Consider the following 18,661-nt stretch of genomic DNA (forward strand, 5'->3'; position numbering starts at 1 on the left):
AAAGTTTTCAAAGATTATTTAAACCTTTGGAGGACAATTTGGCTACAATTATCAAAATTTTAAATATGCACCTTCTTTAGCCCAGCAATTTCATTCTGGAAATCTATCCTAGTGAGGAAAGATTGAAAGAAAGTTCAAATGAGATTCTCTCCGTTTCTATATTGACTTACATTCCATGGTCCAGAATCTAGATCCATGGCCACCCTTCATTGCAAGGCAGTGCAAGTCTCCTGTGTAACTTCCAGAAAATGTCCCTCCGGGGAAGAGGTATGCTCTTCTCAGCCTTTTCTCCTTCCTGGCCGCTGAAGTTGCAGATTTGCATGGAGCTCAAGAAGCCATCTCAGACCACGAGATGGACGCCCCATGCTGAGGATGGTGGAGTAACACGAGAGAGGGATGCTGGGTGTCCGAGACTTCAAAGCCACCCGAACAGGCCTGGTCTAATTACCACCAGACTTCTTTTACATGAGAAATAAACTTCTTTTCAGCCACTCTTTGGGGAGGGTTCCCTGACATATGCAGCCAAATTTCGTTTTAACTGACACATGGGGCAATCTGTATCCTTAAAACCTCTGTCCGCTCCTCACAACAGCCCTCTCTCTCTCCTGGCTTCTACCTTCCAAGAAGACCATGCACTCAAGCTGGCGGTCACAGAGGTCTTGCAGGGTAACAGCAGCTCACAAAGCTGGAAGGGCAGGAGCCTGGCTTCTCTGCAACACATCTCACTGAGCCCCAGGGGGGTCCTTCCTCTGGCTCGGGTCCTACATAGCTCCCTGTATGACACTGTCGGGGCTCAAAGCACCTGAGGACAGTCAGAATCAAGATATCTCCAGGCAGAGGGGATTTTTCCCAATGGTCTCGGCAGTTCACATCGTTTATCCGTGTATCTGTTGATGGACACTACAAGTGCTTCCAACTTTGGCTATGACAAACAATGTTTCTGCTAACATTCGTGTACAGGTTTTTGTTTGAACACCTGTTTTCAATTCCTTGAGATATATACCTGAGAGTAGAATTGCTGGGTCGTATGCTAATTCTATGTTTAACTTGTTGAGGACACACCAAGCTTGTTACTTTTTTAACGTGGCTACCAGAAAATCTGAAATGACATTATGTGGCTCACATTCTATTTCTGTTGGAGAGTGCTGCTCTGCATGTTTCTTTCTGCCTAGGAATTCTACTGGTACTAATCTCTCATTTATGCATACTCCACCTTCTTCCAAACAGGATTTGAGGAACTTAATACCAAAAAACAGATTATGCGAAACTGAAAATCATTAAACCAAGAATTAAAAAAGAGTGGCCGGCCCCGTGGCCAAGTAGTTAAGTTTGTGTGCTCCGCTTCGGTGGCCCAGGGTTTCACTGGTTCAGATCCTGGGCGCGACATGGCACCGCTGGTCAGGCCATGCCGAGGCGGCGTCCCACATGCCACAACTAGAAGGACCCACAACTAAAATATACAGCTATGTACTGGGGGGCTCTGGGGAGAAAAATGAAAAATAAAATCTTAAAAAAAAAAAAGAATAAAAAAGGAGAAGTGGGGCCGGCCCGGTGGCACAGTGGTTAAGCGCACACGTTCCACTTTGGCGGCCTGGGGTTCACTGGTTCGGATCCCGGGTGCGGACATGGCACCGCTTGGAAGGCCATGCTGTGGTAGGCATCCCACATATAAAGTAAAGGAAGATAGGCACAGATGAACCTGTGGGGCCAGTCTTCCTCAGCAAAAAGAGGAGGATTGGCAGCAGTTAGCTCAGGGCTAATCTTCCTCAAAAAAAACAAAAAAATTAAAAAGAGCAGAGACAAGTAATAAAAGAGGGTAGCAGGAAGAGATTAATTTTATCAGAGAAACTGAATAACAATAGCTGACATCTGTTGAGTGCGCATTTTGTGTCAGGTTCTGTGCTAAGTGCCTTCTTTATAAATTGACTCTTTCCAGCAATCCTACGAGGTGGGTAATGTGATAACGTTATTATCCTCATCCATTTTGCACAGAGTTAATAAGTAGCAGAAGAGTCTAGATTCAAACCCAGGTCTCACTCCAAAACGCAAGCTCTTGGCTTCCTAGTAGCCAAGGCAAAAATGAAACGGTTCTGTTGATGCCCAATAAGTTATCTCCCTGCCCATCCTCATGATAGCTCATCAGGAGAGGGAAACTTTTTCCTGACCTTGAGCTCCACAAAGAATTTGCCCTGTAGCTTCATACAAGGACCACTGATACAACGTGATGGATAACGTCCCCAAGATAAATGTTACCCAAATTGAGGAAGCATTCCATATCATAAGGGAGGGCATAATGTTAGGTTTTAAATTATTAAGTGCAGTTCAGTTGGGATCTGCAGTATGGACTCAGCTATGTAACTTTTTCTCAAACTGGTTTGAAAAAGCCAGGAGGAACTCAGACAATAGATAGTGAACTAGGCTTCTAGAATATCGTTTTGTTTTTCTTGCCTGGAAATGGTCTATCGCTTAGACCTCTGCTGCCCTCTAGTGGCTGTGAGAAGAAAAGTACCCAGCAAAGAATTCTTTCCGCTCAAACCCCTCGCCCCTTGCTGCTCCCACATTGGCCTCCAAAGCAAGGCTGAGCTCAGGGTCCGAGAGGAGGACCATCTGAGCTCCTACCACTCCAAATAGGTCTTGGCCCCTCAATGAACACCCTCACCCCATCTTGCGTATCTGGCTCTGCCCCTAAACTCAGAAATTCCATTTCATTTCCCTGTACTGGGTGCACAGTGTCCTAGTCCAGACTGGAGCTGGGGCCTAGGTCATTGTTGGAAGAAAGCAATGCAAGAGCTGGTATCTGATGGTCAGTATGTCAGAACAGGATAGCAGAGTTACCAGAGTATGAATGAGAAAGTATGAGAGGGAAAGTATGACTGAGTCAGAGATGTCCAGGGCCAACCTCCTCCCACCTGGGACCTGCTCTGCTGGGAAGAGAGAATCTCAGGGTTGAAAAGTCAGCAGCTCCCACGTGGACAGGGTGAGATCCCCAACATGAGAGGGAAAGATCTGGAAGGGACCCCTCTTCCAGTGTCTCAACCGGAGCTACGCCTGGGGCTCACACCTCCCTCTCCAGTCCTGCCCCCCATTTCGGCAGAAAATCATCCTACAGCATTTTAAGATTCCCAAACCATTGTGCTTCACTAAAACCTCTTCTGTACTGATTTTTTAAACTATATGCATGTATTATCTTGATTTTTTAAAATAAACAATAAAATGATAAGCAAAACAATGGAACGGGGATCTGCCAAAATGTTCAGCAACCCATCACACTGACACCGGTCCTTCTTAGTTCCCTATAACAAGAGCCTAGAGCCATGAGTGTCCCTAGAATGGCCACTGCGAGGCTGACACAAGCCGCTCGTTCAGATCAGGCAACACTGACATGTCTACTCTACTCAAAGAGATGAGTATTCTGAACCCAGTAGAAACCAGAATTTCATGTATCAGTGTGAAAAGAGAGGAGGAAAAGGGTGCACAAAAACACAGGAGTGATGGGAAATTTTTAAATTATACCTCACCTTTCCCCCTTAAAGTTGGAATTACAGAAGTACTTTTGCAAAATTGAAGGTGAGCACCAATACTCATTTTTTCTTATTATTATAAAAGCACTGCCTACTTAGTTATTTCTGTCCAAATTTTAAATGCATATGTCCTTTGACCCCGTATGACTCATACAGTTCACCTACCTACCCAAAAAGCATTCTCTCCTTGTTTCTTGCTAATAGAATCTTGATTGTTATATCCCAGTGGGCACCTCCCTCAACCTCAGGGATGAAGCGTGATTCATCTAAGACAGTCATGTTTTCCCATTCCCTTCTGCAGACATTTACTTTCCTGGCCTCCCTTGCAGCGACAGTTCTGGCCAAGGAGATGACAAGGAAGTCTGGGAGTAGGGGAGGGCCTCTGGGGAAGATGGCCTCCGTCATTAAAAGGAAATTTTGATGTAAAGGTCTTTTCACCATTGCCCTCTACACATACCTTCTTCCTACTGTGACATCTAGAGCTGCAGCAACCATCCTACACCAGTGAGGTGACCAGAACAAGGACAAAAGCCAAAACACTGAGGATGGTAGAGAAGGAAGAAACGAGCCTGGGCGTTAGTGTGTAGTTGAGCTGCTGCACCTGCCTCACTGCCTCTCTCCAGACTCCAACCGGAGAAAATTAAATGTCTTTATTGCCTAGCCCACTGTTAGTCGGGTTTCCTATTACTTGCAGCCCAACAATTTCCTAATCGATAGACTCAGGAATTACATTCATTCTTTCATTCATTTAACAAATATTTATTGAGGGTCTATTTTTTTGCCAGGCTCTATTTAAGAAACTAGAGTTCTATTATTAAGAATTTACCTAGATTTACCTGCAAAAGTAGGCCAAGATTTATATATACAAGGATATTAATGTCCAAGAAGAGATGACTGGTCAAATTAGTTATTTTCATGAAGTTCTATTAAAAGAATGTATGTGATGACTTAAAAGATCTCCAAGATATAGAATATGATCCATTGTGTATACATAAGAAATGTAATTTTTTAAAATTGTCTTGTCCCAGGAACGTAAAGACATCCCCTCCCTACAGCAAAGTTACCTGTCTTAGAGCCAAGGCCTGGCCCCCAAGGAAGGAGGACCAAGGTGAGAACACCCAAGCAACTACAATAAACTAGCCACTCACCGTAGTTCCATCCCCAATTTGCATTCTCCAACAAAAGAAAGGTGAGCAGACCCAAAAGGAGGCCTGACTGTCCCACTCCTGGAGCTTGAGACAGACATCTATGGCAAGTCACCCTAGGTTTAGCTTCCACCCATCTCTCCCCTAGCCACACCCAACCAGCCCCATTTTTCAGTGTTCTTAGAAAGAATGTATCACCCATCCCTTCCTAAATAAGCAAGTCCCATGATCCCACAGCCATGCTCAGACCTCTAGCTCTCTTTCCTCATCTTAGCCCCTCAAACAGCACAGACAAGAGGGTCAGCACCAGCCTTTCTTGGGGTAAAGAAGCACCACACACCCATTGTCCAAACCCAGGGCTGTTTCCTGTGCTCAGGACAACAGCAGGAGCAGAAGCAGTGCAGAGAGCAATGAGAGCCCCTGGGAGTGTCACAAGCTCCAGGACATCACTCTCTCCTGGCTGCCACAACAAGCCGCCTGGAGTCACCAGAGAAGCTCAGGACAAATCAGGACAGCTAGGGCACTGGGATCTCTGCAAGAAGAAGAAACATTAAGTCACAGCTGTGCCCTCCTGGCTGCAGCTCCCCAAGGTTTCCCCTCCACTCTAGAGAAGCTGGGCATATACTGCTCTCAAAAGCCTTAAATGGCTCCCTGCTTCCTAGACAATCCAGTCCAAACTGGCAATGAAGACTCTTGTCATTCAGATGTCAACCTTATAGCTCCTATTATAAAAAAAGCCTGTCTGTTGTTTTACCACTCTCCCCCCACTCCCACCCTGGCTTCCCAAACATACATTCTACCCTCTGTGCCTTTGCTAACAATCACCAGACCACTTGTCCAGCATGTTCTCTGTGCTATCTTCCCTTTGTCACATTCTGCTTAGCCTTTAGGGCCTAGATTAAATCCTACTTCTAGAAAGACCTTCCGAAGGAGCCATATCTACTCTGAATGCCTATAAGCCCATATTGTCTATACAAGAGTTCTGATTTGTGACATATGATCTTTCTCTCTAACTAGACTCTCCGGGGCAAAAACTTTGTCTTGGCCTTCCAAATTTCCCTACCCAGCACCTGAGCCAGTGCTTTGGACACAGCAGTAAGTTCACGGTTATTGATAATAATAGACTGGACTCACCTCATTCAGAATCAGATGTGATGCCCACTTGGGTTTCATGGCCAGCTAGGGATAACAGAACTGCCGGGACACAGAAGCGGCCACAGCCTGACTTGCAGCACTTTTCCCCAGCTTCGCAGTTAGCATCAGACACGCAGTTGAAAATGCACAGGCCCAAGAAAACCTGTGGACACTCACCGTCCCGCCCTGCAGGATAAACAGGCACAGGTAGAGAAACAGAATGGTTGGCTCCACTGACTCCAAGTTCCCATCTGGGACTTAGATAAGGGGGCTCCAGGTGAATCCATCCCTGACTCTAACTAGATCTTAACCAAGATCTGGCTGGGAAACCTTAAAGTTAGAGAATCTGAGAATCTGTAGGGCCTCAAGAGAACATTCGGACCAACAGTTTTCAAATGGCATCCACGGGGAGTTCCCTAGAGGTACCTCAGTGTTTTATACCTCTGTGGGTTTGGGGGTGGGGCTGGGTGGAATGCAGAAGGGGCAAGGTTCCCAGACCACCACTCTCTCCCCTGATGCTTGGGCTTCCTACTACCCCACACTGGCTTCCCCTAGTTCCTTCAGTGCCAGCATGGGCCCCTTGACCCCAGGAGGGGGATTGCATTGGTTTGGAGTGCTAGGAGGACAGGAAGGATGAGAACTCTGACTCTTCCCAGGAAGAGAAAGAGAAGGCAGCCACAGATGGCTCCCTCCCAAATGGACTCAGACTCAAAGAGCACTCAAGGATTTCTTCCCCAAAGAGCCCACATACCTCCCTCAATGTCTCCACGGCAGATGCGTCCACAGCCGGTGCTGCAGCATTTATGCCCCTGGGGACAGGAAGAGTCCCCATCACACAGATTCTCACACGGGTTGGGGTCAGCAGGACATTCAGCAAACTCTGCCATAGAAACAGAGCATTGAGACCAAGAGGTGCTCAAGCCCAATGTTTCTAGTTATTTTTTATGGACTCTGAGTACAAAATACATTTTTTCATAGTGTCCCATGTGTATGTTAATACATAGGTAGGCTAAAAATGTACATACTTATGTGCATACATGTATATGCAATGCTGACACTTTATATTCTGCTTCTATTTTTAATGCTAGCCATAACTACTAAATTGATTTCTAGACTCACAGTTTGAAAAACACTGATGAACTCTAACCCGTTATAGCAGGCATTCTAGTTGCCATCTTCGTATTCATTCTCCCTCCTTTCTTACTGTGGTATACATCTACGCCAGTGGCCCCCAATAAACCACACCTCCTGGAATTCATGCCCTTGTGTAACCCCCTCCCACACTGTATCTGGGCTTGACCCTGTGACTTCCTTTGATCAACAGGACATCAGCAAGTGTGAAAGTGTGATGCAAGTAGAGGCTTGAAAAGCACTTGTATATCGGGGCTTGTCCTCTTAGAACATTCTCCTGGAAACCAGCCGCCATGCTGTAGAGCAGCTCTGGCTAGGCTACAGAATGATGAGAGAGGACCTGGAGGAGGAGAGACATCCTGGACATTCCAGCCAGTTGAGCTCCCAGCTGAGCTCCCAGTTGTATGCAGCTGCATGAGTGGCCTCACCTATGCCGTGTGGGTATAAGAACTGCCCAGCTAAGCCCAGCCAACCCACACAACTGTAACAAAGAATAAACTGTTGTTATTTTGAGCCATTAAGCTTAGGGATGGTTTGTTAGGCAGCAATAGATAACTGAAACTTGTTAAGAGAACCCCAGGTTTATTCTGAGAGGCAATGAGCCTTGCCAGCTAAAATGATTTTCTTTCCCATAGTCCCTTGTAACTAGGGGTGACCACAAACTAAGACATAAGCTGAAAAACTTCTGCATTCCTGATACAGAGAATACATTTTCAAACTGCCACCTTGCTTCTTTCTTCTTCCAGTGCAAAGACAGACATAATATAGGGACGACGAGCAGCTTTCTTTCAACCATGAAGCAACTAGGGGGACAAAGTCAAGGACTGCAAAGGAGAAGAAGAGAAATAACCTGATCCTTGTTAGTATCAGGAAGCCACCACGCCAGCCCTGGTGCCTACTTCAGGACTTCTTGTTCTAAGAAAAAAACAAACCCCTATTTAGTTAATTTTCTGTTGTGTCCAACCAAATACATCCTTCATGTGGCCATCACTGCCCCTATGAAGATAATGAAACTCAGAGAAGAGAAGGGGTTTTCCCAGAACTAGAGTGAGTCAGTGGTAAAACGGGATGAAACTCAGCCTCTTGGTTTGCAATGAAGCACTCTTTCTACTACACCATCCTTAAAACATGCAGGCAGTGGGCCAGGTCCTGGGGGACCGGCACACCCAAAGAAGCCACATCCAAATCAAACCAACTCACCATGACTCACTCATCTCAGTGTTTATTTCAAATTTTTTAAATGGAGAAAAAAAAGTGACAGGCAATTAAAGGCTTTGTAGAAAACCAAATCAGGACTGGCCCAGTGCCTCTGAGTAGGAACATGTGAGTACGACTGCATATGGCTGGCTCCAGGAAGTCTGCCACGATGGAAAAAGTAAGTGTTGGACCCCAAGGAGAACAAGCACAGCTAAACAATCAATAATCCTGTGTCCTAGGATTTTCCAAAACAGCCCCTAGTTTAAATATTCTATGCCACTGCCAGGTCACATCAAAACTATGTGTCCTCATTTTTTAAATCCCAACAAACAATCCCTGACTCTCAGCTCAAACATCTGGAATTCATGGGGCCCCACTACCTCCAAGCCAGACTATGCCATCCTCATACTTACACTAGACACGCTTAAGTTTAAGAAAGTTATTTATGCTCAGCTGAAATCTATTTCCATCCATTGGTCCTTTTCCTATCCCCAGAGACTTTGCAGCAACATGACTCATGCCATCCCCTTAGACAGAATCCTCTGCCTTTCACTGTCTTGGCTTTGCCGCGCTGGGTGAGCTCAGTTCCTTATATTGCATGGTTTCCAGTCACCTCACGGTTATCTTACCAAAAATCAGGATGAGAAATAAGGTAAAGAAAGCCAGGAAGATCTACTGTGACTGTCCCAAGAATCTCTGCATCCAGTCCTGCTCTACCGAGATGCCATCTCCACAAATGAGGACCCTCACACTGGGAAGAGGCAGGAGATGACTTCTACTCTAGTCACTTTCTCTTACTGTTAGCCAGGGATCCCACATGATAGCTCACCATGCTTTCCTGCAGTCACCCAGGATGCCAGGGACCCAAGAACGAGAAGTGCTTTCATGAGGAAGAAGCAGCTCGACATGATGAGGAGGCTGACAGCTCAATTCAGGCCAGACGTGTACACCTTGCGCAGATTATCAACCGAGGGAAGAGTAGGATTAGGGGATTGGCTTAAACCCAGCCCCAAAGTCTTCCCTTTCACAACAAAAAACACATCGTCTCCTGACAAGAAGAAAAGTGATTGGTTGCTGGTGTGTGGGAGGATTCCTGGCACTACCAAAAGACACATGTGATGGGGTGAAGGGGTTCAAAACAGGCCTCCCAAGATGTGCCACTTTGGCATGTGAAATATTTTGAGGTAAAGGCAATCAGGACCCTGAGGGCTTGAGAACATTTTACCTCTCCCTCAAAGAATTTAAATTGGGGCCCTGCTCGTCATTACCAGAAATAACTTTTTATGACCTATCTGTATGGCAGGGCAAACCTCTAATTACTGAACCTCTGCTCTTTTTATCATCCTGTGAATTACCCTCCTCCCTTCTGAAGCCTCAGGCCTCTAGCCCATTCCTTAGCTCAAGATGGAATATGTACCTCATTTTACCTTTTTGTCTCTGAACCTCTCATGTATGTGGGGTCTCTGACACTCTCATGTATGTGGGGTTCCCGAACATACAAAATTAGTTAAATTTGATTTTCTCCTATTAATCTGTTTTGTGTCAATTTAATTCTTAGGCTAGTCAGGAGAACCTAGAGAGCAGACAAAATTTTCTTCCTCCCCTACAGTTGGCTATTAGGACAGGAGAAACTTAACTGACTGCAGGCTGCTTGCTCTGGGATAACTGCAGCTCAGGGATCCTGGACCTCTGTCTAATTTTGTCTTTTGTCATAAGAAGGAAATTCCATAGGCAAAGTCGGCTCATGGCTATTACCGATTGGAAGAGTTTCCCTGCTTGAGCCACTCACAGTATGAGGTTTTTCCTGCCATCTTGTTATATGCCCTGAGAGCTTTGGTTTTTTGATCAGTGAGAAAATTCTCTCTGATCTCCACCCATCTGGAAGGTGCATTTACCAAGGTGCATCTGGTGGCCAGTCAAATAGACTAGGGTTCTGAGACACTGTTTGTCTCCCTGTGTCTCCTCTCAGTGAAGTCATAAAGGGATCTCAGTCCATAAGAGGCCTTTGTTGTCTCAACCTTCATTGCTTGTTAGTGCTGGAAAAATCCCATTCCAGTAGCTCCCGCCTGGTGTCACAGATTAGCAGGTTTGTGACTGGAGGCATTCCATGTTTTCGTGGGAAACTGGAGACACCATTTTATCCTTAGTGCCTGTGCAACAAAGACCTTTGCTTTCCTAGACTGTCTTTGGAAGTGAAGTTTTTGGATCTTGGGAGGCCTGCATCCTTTGCCCTCTCCTTTGGGGACACCTCTTGCGTCCATGATTAAGTCATAAAAAGGCTTACTGGTTTCAGTCACTATTAAGATCCTACTCATCAATGGCCAGACAATGGATCCTTTGAATTGGAAAAACTTCTAAATTGAAAAAAAAATTTTGTTAGAGAGAGTTCTCATATTGGTATAATGGGTAGCCATTAAGATTCCCTTAATAAGGTGGAAGGACAGAAATTAGAATAAAAATCAAAGTCCACTCAGACCCTTTCCTATTTGCCTTCAAACATTTGCAGATATTGTAAAAAATCAGGACAATGGAAGTACAATTGTCCAGCACCTAAGACAAAAAAAAAATAATATAACAGCTAGACTTAGGGACTCCCTAACAAGATGAAGGGAAAAACAATTAGGCTTAAAACAAAAACCCAACATAAAATCCTCTTCTTAAAGTCAGGCTCCATCTGCCCGTTTTAGCTTCCCTTTTCCTCCAAGATTTACAGAGAGTGCTCCAGCCTAATCCCTAAGAGTACACAGGTGACTCATGTAAATGGCTGAAGGCCAGAAAATGAACTTAGCAGAAGCACCTCGAACAGGCAGTAGGGCCCCCTTTGTTGGACTCTATAATCAGGCTCTGCCAGCTTCAGGCCTTCCCATACAAGGTCCTAGATGTCCACCCAAGGAATTCATGTCCATGGGACAAGAACAGATCTTTTGAATTATAAAGCCTTTTTACTTCCATTTTCAGAAGATCCTACCAAATGTAGGAAAGAATTAGAAAGGTCAATGGCCATTCTATAGTGCTCAGTCAAGAAAGGAAAATAAGATTTCATGTTATCCCTTCCTTTCCAAATCCAGATCCATTGGTTATTGACCCTTTCTCTCCCAGGGGTAGCTATTGCCTTCTTGCTTGTCTCATTTTGTGTCCTAAGGGTTTAGCATGGCTTTCTGTCTGCCTGGGACACGTAGGCTGTCAGTTCTTTCTTTTGGCTATCTTTGGGAGTGACTCTGGATCTGGGGAAGGTAGTAACCTTTGAGGATGCCTCTTGGGTCCATGGAGTTGTGTAACACTGCCAGAAATATTTACTGTTTGTTCCAGCTGAAAACTGGCAAGATATTTAGAAGGACTCTTTTTTTAGTAGCTCTATGGTCAAAAATTGGAAACTGATATTCAGAGCCTGATAGGAATATTTTTATAGGCCATTTTACTCAAGTTAAAATAAAACTATGTACCTAGAGGGAAAGAAGCAAATTAGGAATGATGTAGTTGGACAGGTAGATCAACCTATGATGTCCTTTAAGTTACAACCCAATTTCTGAGAAATTGAGAGCAACTGCCCTTATCTTACAAGTCTGTGCAAAACTGGAAATGCAGCTCTAGAGGCAGTATAGATTTTACCCATTCCCTTTCACCAATTCCAAAAACATCACTTATTTATCTCAGCAGGCTTGTAACTCTGGGAACTATTATCTAGACCATCATCAATTTCTAAGACCGAAGATTAAAAAAGGAAAAAGAGGCAAACAGCTATAGGAGCACCTTTGTCAAAATCTAGCATCTTAAGTGTCTTCTCCACAAATATTAATAGAAAAAAGCTTTAGCTATCTAAGCAGATAAACCTAATTTATTCCATCTGCTAGAAACAAAATTCAAATCCAACTATTCTTTCATAACCAGTGAGCTTTAGATTACAGTACCTGATTTATGGCAGTAATTTTAAAACAACAGCTATGAGGTCTCTATGTATGTGTGTCTATATATATATATATGTATGTGTATGTTATAAACGTGTGATTGTTTTTACCTCCGGATGGTATAATTTCTAAAAGAGCTCTATTTAACTGACTTAAAGTAAGCACATATAATTTCTAAATATAATAGAAACTAACTCAAATGTTTTTCAAGTTAACATGATAAAACTTTTGTTCCACCTTGGTTTACTAAAAGTCAAACAAATTCATGTTGTCTTTGTTGCAAAATTTGACAGCAAAAAATTGATGGCTGACTTTGTCTAATGTCTCCTGAAGTTTTTGTAGGTAATCTAAACTTAATTATTGGGTACAAGTAAGCTAAAAGATGTAAGTAAAATAAAAATGGTTTTAGGTGAACTTTTAACAATAGTTATGTTATGGCGTATGTAATTAAAAATAGCTTCCAAAATCTTTTTGGTAACTTGAAACCCTAGAGTTTTTATAAGTTAAATGATAGGAATTTGTTGAATGTTTAGGTCATTTCCAAATAAGATAAAATCCTGAAACATTAATTGCTAAACAAATCTCAGTTTACCTACTTTTGTCTTATTACAGAAAAACTAAAGATGTTGTGTTTATTAGGAAACATGTCTTGTGCTTTATTGAAAGATTGTACTACAAAATAGCATATGTTTTCAGAAATTATGACAAGTATTTATAAATTTGTCAAGCCACAGCATGCTAATGTAAAAGACAGTTCATAATTGTTTACTTCTTTATTTTTCACTAGAAATTAAGGTTTTAAAGGCTAAAAATTCTAATATGAAGATACATTTTGTTAAGGGAAATGAGAGTAATTTATCTAAACTAGAACTTCTGAAGGACAAAACTAAATGTATACAAAAGATTGAAGAGAGAGAGAAATTTACTTTGTATGGTCAAGTTGGCTGATGATTCAATTGTTATTATAAGGGTTTTTAAATTAAGCTTTAAGAGCAATGGTGTACTTGTGCAGGACTGGAACTTGGTCCTCTTTAATTTTCTAGAAGGAAAGTTTCTTTACCTTTTTAAGTGATCTGCCTAGAAGACGAAGATTCTATGTTTCATCAAAACAATTTCCTGTGTTTGCTGTCTTTATCAGATCCTCGATTACTCAGAAAAACTGAGCCCTCTTAACATTAAAAGAGCTACGTTTTTCCTCCTACAGAAGGAAGAAGGACGGTCAGGTGGATGGGTGGACGGAAGAAGGGAAGGAAGGAAGGATGAATGCGTTAGGTGGTTAAATGGAAAAGGTTAGGTGGATGGGTGGATGGGTGTATGGATGGCTGAAAGGAGGGATGGTAGGATGGGTGAAAGGAGGGATGGGTGGATGGTAGGTGGATGGGTGGATGGATGGGTGGATGAGTCGGTGGATGAGGGGGTAGACGGCATTCCCCCTTAGGGGACCATTGCCTCCCACCCAATCCTGGTCTATCTTCTGATGGAGTTCAGGTCAAAATATGGTGTCTTGGCATGTTGAATATTTTAAGCTAGAGGAATCTGAGAAAAGGGCAGAGGCAGGAAGTTCACTCTAACTGCCTCCTTCTTCCCTGAAGTAGGTCACAAGACCCTCACATGAAAGTTACCTTCCCTATACCTGGAGGGAAGTTTTATTTCCATAGACAAAGTGATGCTAAAAAGAATCTGAAAGAACAGACCTTGCTAAAGTTTCCTCCAGTTTACTAAACTGACCTCATACCCCTAACCTATCATATTCCTCCATGACTGTCCACTCATCATGAAACCTAGCACGAAAGTACACAGGTCTAGCTGTTCCTTTGGGTCTTCATTTCCCATGCCTTGTAAAACTTATGTGAAATAAATGTGTATGCTTTTCTCCTATTTAAAAAAAAAAAAAAGCTAAGTTTTGCTAACACCTATATAACCCTCTATATTTGTCTTTAAAATCTTTTATTGTTACTTTGGTTAAACAGATAATTAAGTATTATTTCATATTGATCTCTGATCCTATTTAGTCAAGTGTCCAAACCATTTGATATTTTTGACAAATTTCCCAAAATTCAAATTCAAAATAAAGTTTACTTTTTCTTGAGGAAGATTAGCCCTGAGCTAACATCTGCTGCCAATCCTCCTCTTTTTGCTGAGGAAGATTGGCCCTTAGCTAACATCTGTGCCCATCTTTCTCGATTTTATAAGTGGGATGCCTGCCAAAGCATGGCTTGATAAGGAGTGTGCAGGTCTGCAGCCAGGATCCAAACCAGCAAACCCTGGGCCACTGAAGCAGAGTGCATAAACTTAATGGCTATGTCATCAGGCCAGCCCTGAAGTCTCTTTTTTTTTTTAACCTAAAAGTAACTTTGAGAATTTCTAGAGGATCCCTGAGACTTCTGAAAGAATTTGTTCTCTCTTCCTATAAAAAGGGAGCTATTAAACTGATTAGGCATATTTGGTATGTTTAATCACATGGAAAGCACTGTCAAAAAATTATGATCAATCTTCTTAGGTTATATTGTGTGGGTGAAGGATATTAATAGAAGTGTTCTAAAAATTATATAAAATTCCTAAAAATCTAATGTGCCCTGGTATAATTCTAGTCATTATTTTAAAATCTGTGTTACAAAAAAATAACCAAATTCCCTTGTCAATTGCATTGTAATCAGATCTTTAACCATGCCATTTTAAGTCTTTTGTCATTTACAGTTATTGTTTTATTCTGATACTTTTACAAATATGTTTCAGCCTCAGAGAGATTCATAGAAAGGATTCTGACACAGACTCTAGAGTACAGATTTCTGATAAACTTTCAGATCCTAAAACTGAACTGGGTAAGGAATTACAGAACGCTAATTGAGAAAATGATGACTTCATAAAACTGCTATCAAAAGATCAAGAATTGATTACATGGGATTGAATGAACTGATGAGAATGATTATATTTTTTATGCCTTTTTATTTGAAACATTGCTTTTTTTAATGTTTTCTTTTTCCAGATTTAAGGAAATCTTTTTTCTTTTAAGCTATGACTATAACTATGACAGCAGTTTGGTAAATTACATTTGTAAGCAAAATTCAAACAGGTATCTTTTCCTCCCTATCTGACCCCTACATTATTTGTAAACTCTTAGTAAGTATTCTTATTTTCATGGCAATATAGTTATTTACGTAAGTTCAATAAGAATCGGTTCTCCTTATAACAGGACACAATTGGAAACATTGGTTATACTACCAAGGCTTTGACTAGAATGTCATATTTGAGACACAAATGTGCACAGCCTCAGATATGATCAGACAGCTTTAAGGAACCAAGATTGACTTTATGGAACCAATAAAAGCCCCTTAGACATATTGGCCTGGTACCTTGCTTACAGGCTTCCCAGCAGCCTTACCAGGTGAGTAGTGAAAGTCACTTCCTGGCAGGTGCACGAAACTCAGGGTATCTTGGGAACGTCGAGGAGAAGAATTCACCCAAATCTATAGCTGTTGCAGGCGACTCTGATAGTAAGTCCTTGGCTCGGTTTCCTGGCCTCAAGAGGCCTTTAAAAGTTCAATATGCAGATTCCTTATGAAAGGTTCCAGCAAAGCAGACTTGAAAGAGCCTATATGATCAATTGCTATTCTTTTTACACTTAGATAAATAATTGGGCCAAGTTTATTGAAATGACTTATTTTGCAAACAAATTCGTTTTAATCTGGCTATCTTTGGTAGAAATGGGGGTGATTTTACAGAGAAAAATTATGTTTCAATAGAAACTATATTACACACTTGTGGATATTAGATTTTAGAGCTATTTATTGTCTTTGAGGTTGTTTTCCACCTGTAAACTGGACTGGATTCCGAATTCTTCTAGTGTTCTCCAATACCTGGCTACAATCCTCCCAACTAACGTATCCAATTTTCTTCCGTCTTTGGACTTGGAATCATTGAGAACTAAAACTGCCCTTTTCCTGATGCCCTGCAAACTGAAGCTGAACAATTTGATATAAATTTTAGAGAAATCACCACAATGCCTTATGTATACACAATCTTTATACCTGTTGCTGTATGGGCCACTCAGAAAGATCATCAGAGACATTCAAACTGCAAACTAGGAAAATCTGTCAGACTGTCACTGCCCACCCTTACTCTATCCAAAAATGCTTTGAAAATGCTTTGAGCTGTACATCTAGAAATCTCAATTGGCTGCCTTTAGAACTGAGAAACTGAGATTATAATCTGCTCCAATCATTAACCATGGTTTTTCTTTTGTTTCCATAGAAATGCCTCTTATTAAACACCTGATTGCTTGCACCATAGACCTGACCTTGGGAGCCCACCTGCGTCACCTCCTGAAATTGAACACTACTGTTTAATTGGACTGACCTATTCTCTAAACCAACAAATTGATTCCATGAGATGGAGCAATCTACCAACTCAACTTCTAGAATGTGAAACTTCTCATGAAGTTTCAAAGGCAGGACTAAAGGGGTTCAGAACAGGCCTCCCAAGAGGTGCCACTTTGGAATGTGAAATATTTTGAGGTAAAGGCAATCAGGACCCTGCAGACTCAACAAATTTTTACCTCTCCCTTAAAGAATTTAAATTAGGGCCTTGCCCATAGAGTTACTACCAGAAAATAACTTTTTATGACCTATCTGTACAGCAAGGCAAACCTCTAATTACTGAACACCTACTCTTCTTAGCATCCTGTGAATTACCCTCCTCCCCTCTGAAGCTCCAGGCCCCTATCCCACTCCTTAGTTCAAGATGGCATATATACCTCACTTTAACTTTCTGTCTCTGAATCTCTCATGTATGTGGGGTCTCTGACCTTCTCATGTATGTGGGGTTCCTGTACATATGAAATTCATTAAATTTGATTTTCTCCTATTAGTTTGTCTCACATCAATTTAATTGTTAGACAGCTAGAAGAACCTGGAGGGTAGAGCAAAATTTGCTCTTCCTCTACAGGGGACAACCAAACTCTATAATGCAATATATACAACACATAGGGACAATGATGAGGAACCCAGTGGATAACCAGGAAAATGGAGGGATGACTCTTGGATAAAGGATTAAAGAGACCCCTAAAGGGCTTTGGAAGGGCATAGCTACAGCTGAGATGACAGGAGTAGAGGTATGACTCAATACAAAAATAACCAAAGCTAATAAAATGTGCTGTGGCTCCTGTCCATCCTAGCAACATAGAAAACAAAGAATGGAACAGACTACCTAGAAACTATCAAAAAAAAAAAAAAACTACAGAAAAGTAGTATTCAAGTTTGTTCAGAACTAATACAAGTGGAATAAAAACCTACATCTTGGTCCCTCTAGCCCACACAGGCCATTCTTAGACCATAGGAAGGCTAGTTGACAGAACTCAAAAGAACAGTTGCTATGACTCAAGTAGTCTAGACCATCTATGCCCCCTTTATTTATCTCCTCTTCCCGTATTTTTTTTTTTATTTTTATGTGCCTGCTTATGACTTCCGTCAGCCATGATACCTAATAGAGTCCACTGGCACTGCTTAGCCCAGGGAATTTAAACAGTAGGGGACATTCAAGGCTAAAGGTAAAAAACCCCTTAATAGGGCCAAAGAGTTTGGTGCCAGGAAGTTACCTTACTGTTTTAAGGCTGATAATGGAAAATGGAGATAATTAACATTTGTTGATACACTTTATATACATTGTTTATTTTGATCCTCACAATGCTCTTGCAGATGAGAAAATGGTTCAGAGGGGCTGAGAAAAAATGTCCAAGGTCATAAAGCTAGTAAGTGGTGGCTGCTGGAATTTAATAATAGTAACGACAGATAGCACTGTTTGAGAGTTTACTTGTGTCACAGTTCTAAGTACCTTACCTAAATTAATTCACTTAATCCTCACTGCAACCCTATGAGTTAGGTACTATTATCCCCATTCTACAGATGGAGAAACTGAGGCACAGAAAGAAACGTGGGTCACACAGCTAGTAAGTAGTAGAACAAAGGCAGGCAGTCCAATTTTATAGTCAATGTTCTTAATCACCACATCATACAGGATCTGAACTCAGATCTTTCTAACTGCAGAACTCATGCATTCTACTACTCCATACCATGACCTGCTAAAAATAATGTGGACAGCGTAACAAAAAAAGGAATAACATAGGGGCTTCTAAAATAGAACTGGGAAGCCATTAAAGAAGCGGTGCTTATGCAGGTACACCACATCTCTACCCACTTGGAATGTAACTTTTGAACGATGCCTCTTGTTATCTTGACCTTCCTTTAAGAAAAATGTTTACTCCCATAAATAAGAACTTTCTGCCTTAGAGATGGCCTCAGCAACCAATCATGTGCAGCAAAGAAGTAACAGTTGTTGCCAGCACCAATCACAAAGTCTTGCAAAACAACCTGTGTGACTTATCTTTTCATCTTTATAACTCCCTGCCTTCTTTGTCTTCTCCCGAGCACATTTTGGGTTTCTGCCTGAATCTGTGTCTCCCCAACTGCAATTCTAATTGCCCAAATAAATATCTGCTATTTAAATTGCAGTGAGGGTCCAGCCTGTGACCTAGGGGTTAAGTTTGGGGTGTTCCACTTCCAGGGCCCAGGTTCAGTTACCAGGCATAGACATATACTACTCCTCCACAGCCATGCTGTGGCAGCAACCCACA

The 18,661-nt window shown here is 42.1% G+C and overlaps 1 protein-coding gene across 1 annotated transcript; it reads right to left on the reverse strand.

Moving 5' to 3' along the window:
* Positions 1 to 4,268: 4,268 nt before the first annotated feature.
* On the reverse strand, positions 4,269 to 9,154 carry WFDC3 (WAP four-disulfide core domain 3). Its single transcript, XM_008521665.2, has 4 exons — positions 8,958 to 9,154; positions 6,552 to 6,680; positions 5,801 to 5,986; positions 4,269 to 5,198 (listed from the first exon to the last, which is right to left on the reverse strand). The coding sequence occupies exons 1-3, from the start codon at positions 9,034 to 9,036 to the stop codon at positions 5,802 to 5,804; spliced, it is 393 nt and encodes a 130-aa protein (XP_008519887.1). The 5' UTR covers positions 9,037 to 9,154; the 3' UTR covers positions 4,269 to 5,198; position 5,801.
* Between the last annotated feature and the right edge of the window lie 9,507 nt (positions 9,155 to 18,661).

Source organism: Equus przewalskii, chromosome 21 (assembly GCF_037783145.1).
Source record: "Equus przewalskii isolate Varuska chromosome 21, EquPr2, whole genome shotgun sequence".
Lineage (NCBI taxonomy): Eukaryota > Metazoa > Chordata > Mammalia > Perissodactyla > Equidae > Equus > Equus przewalskii.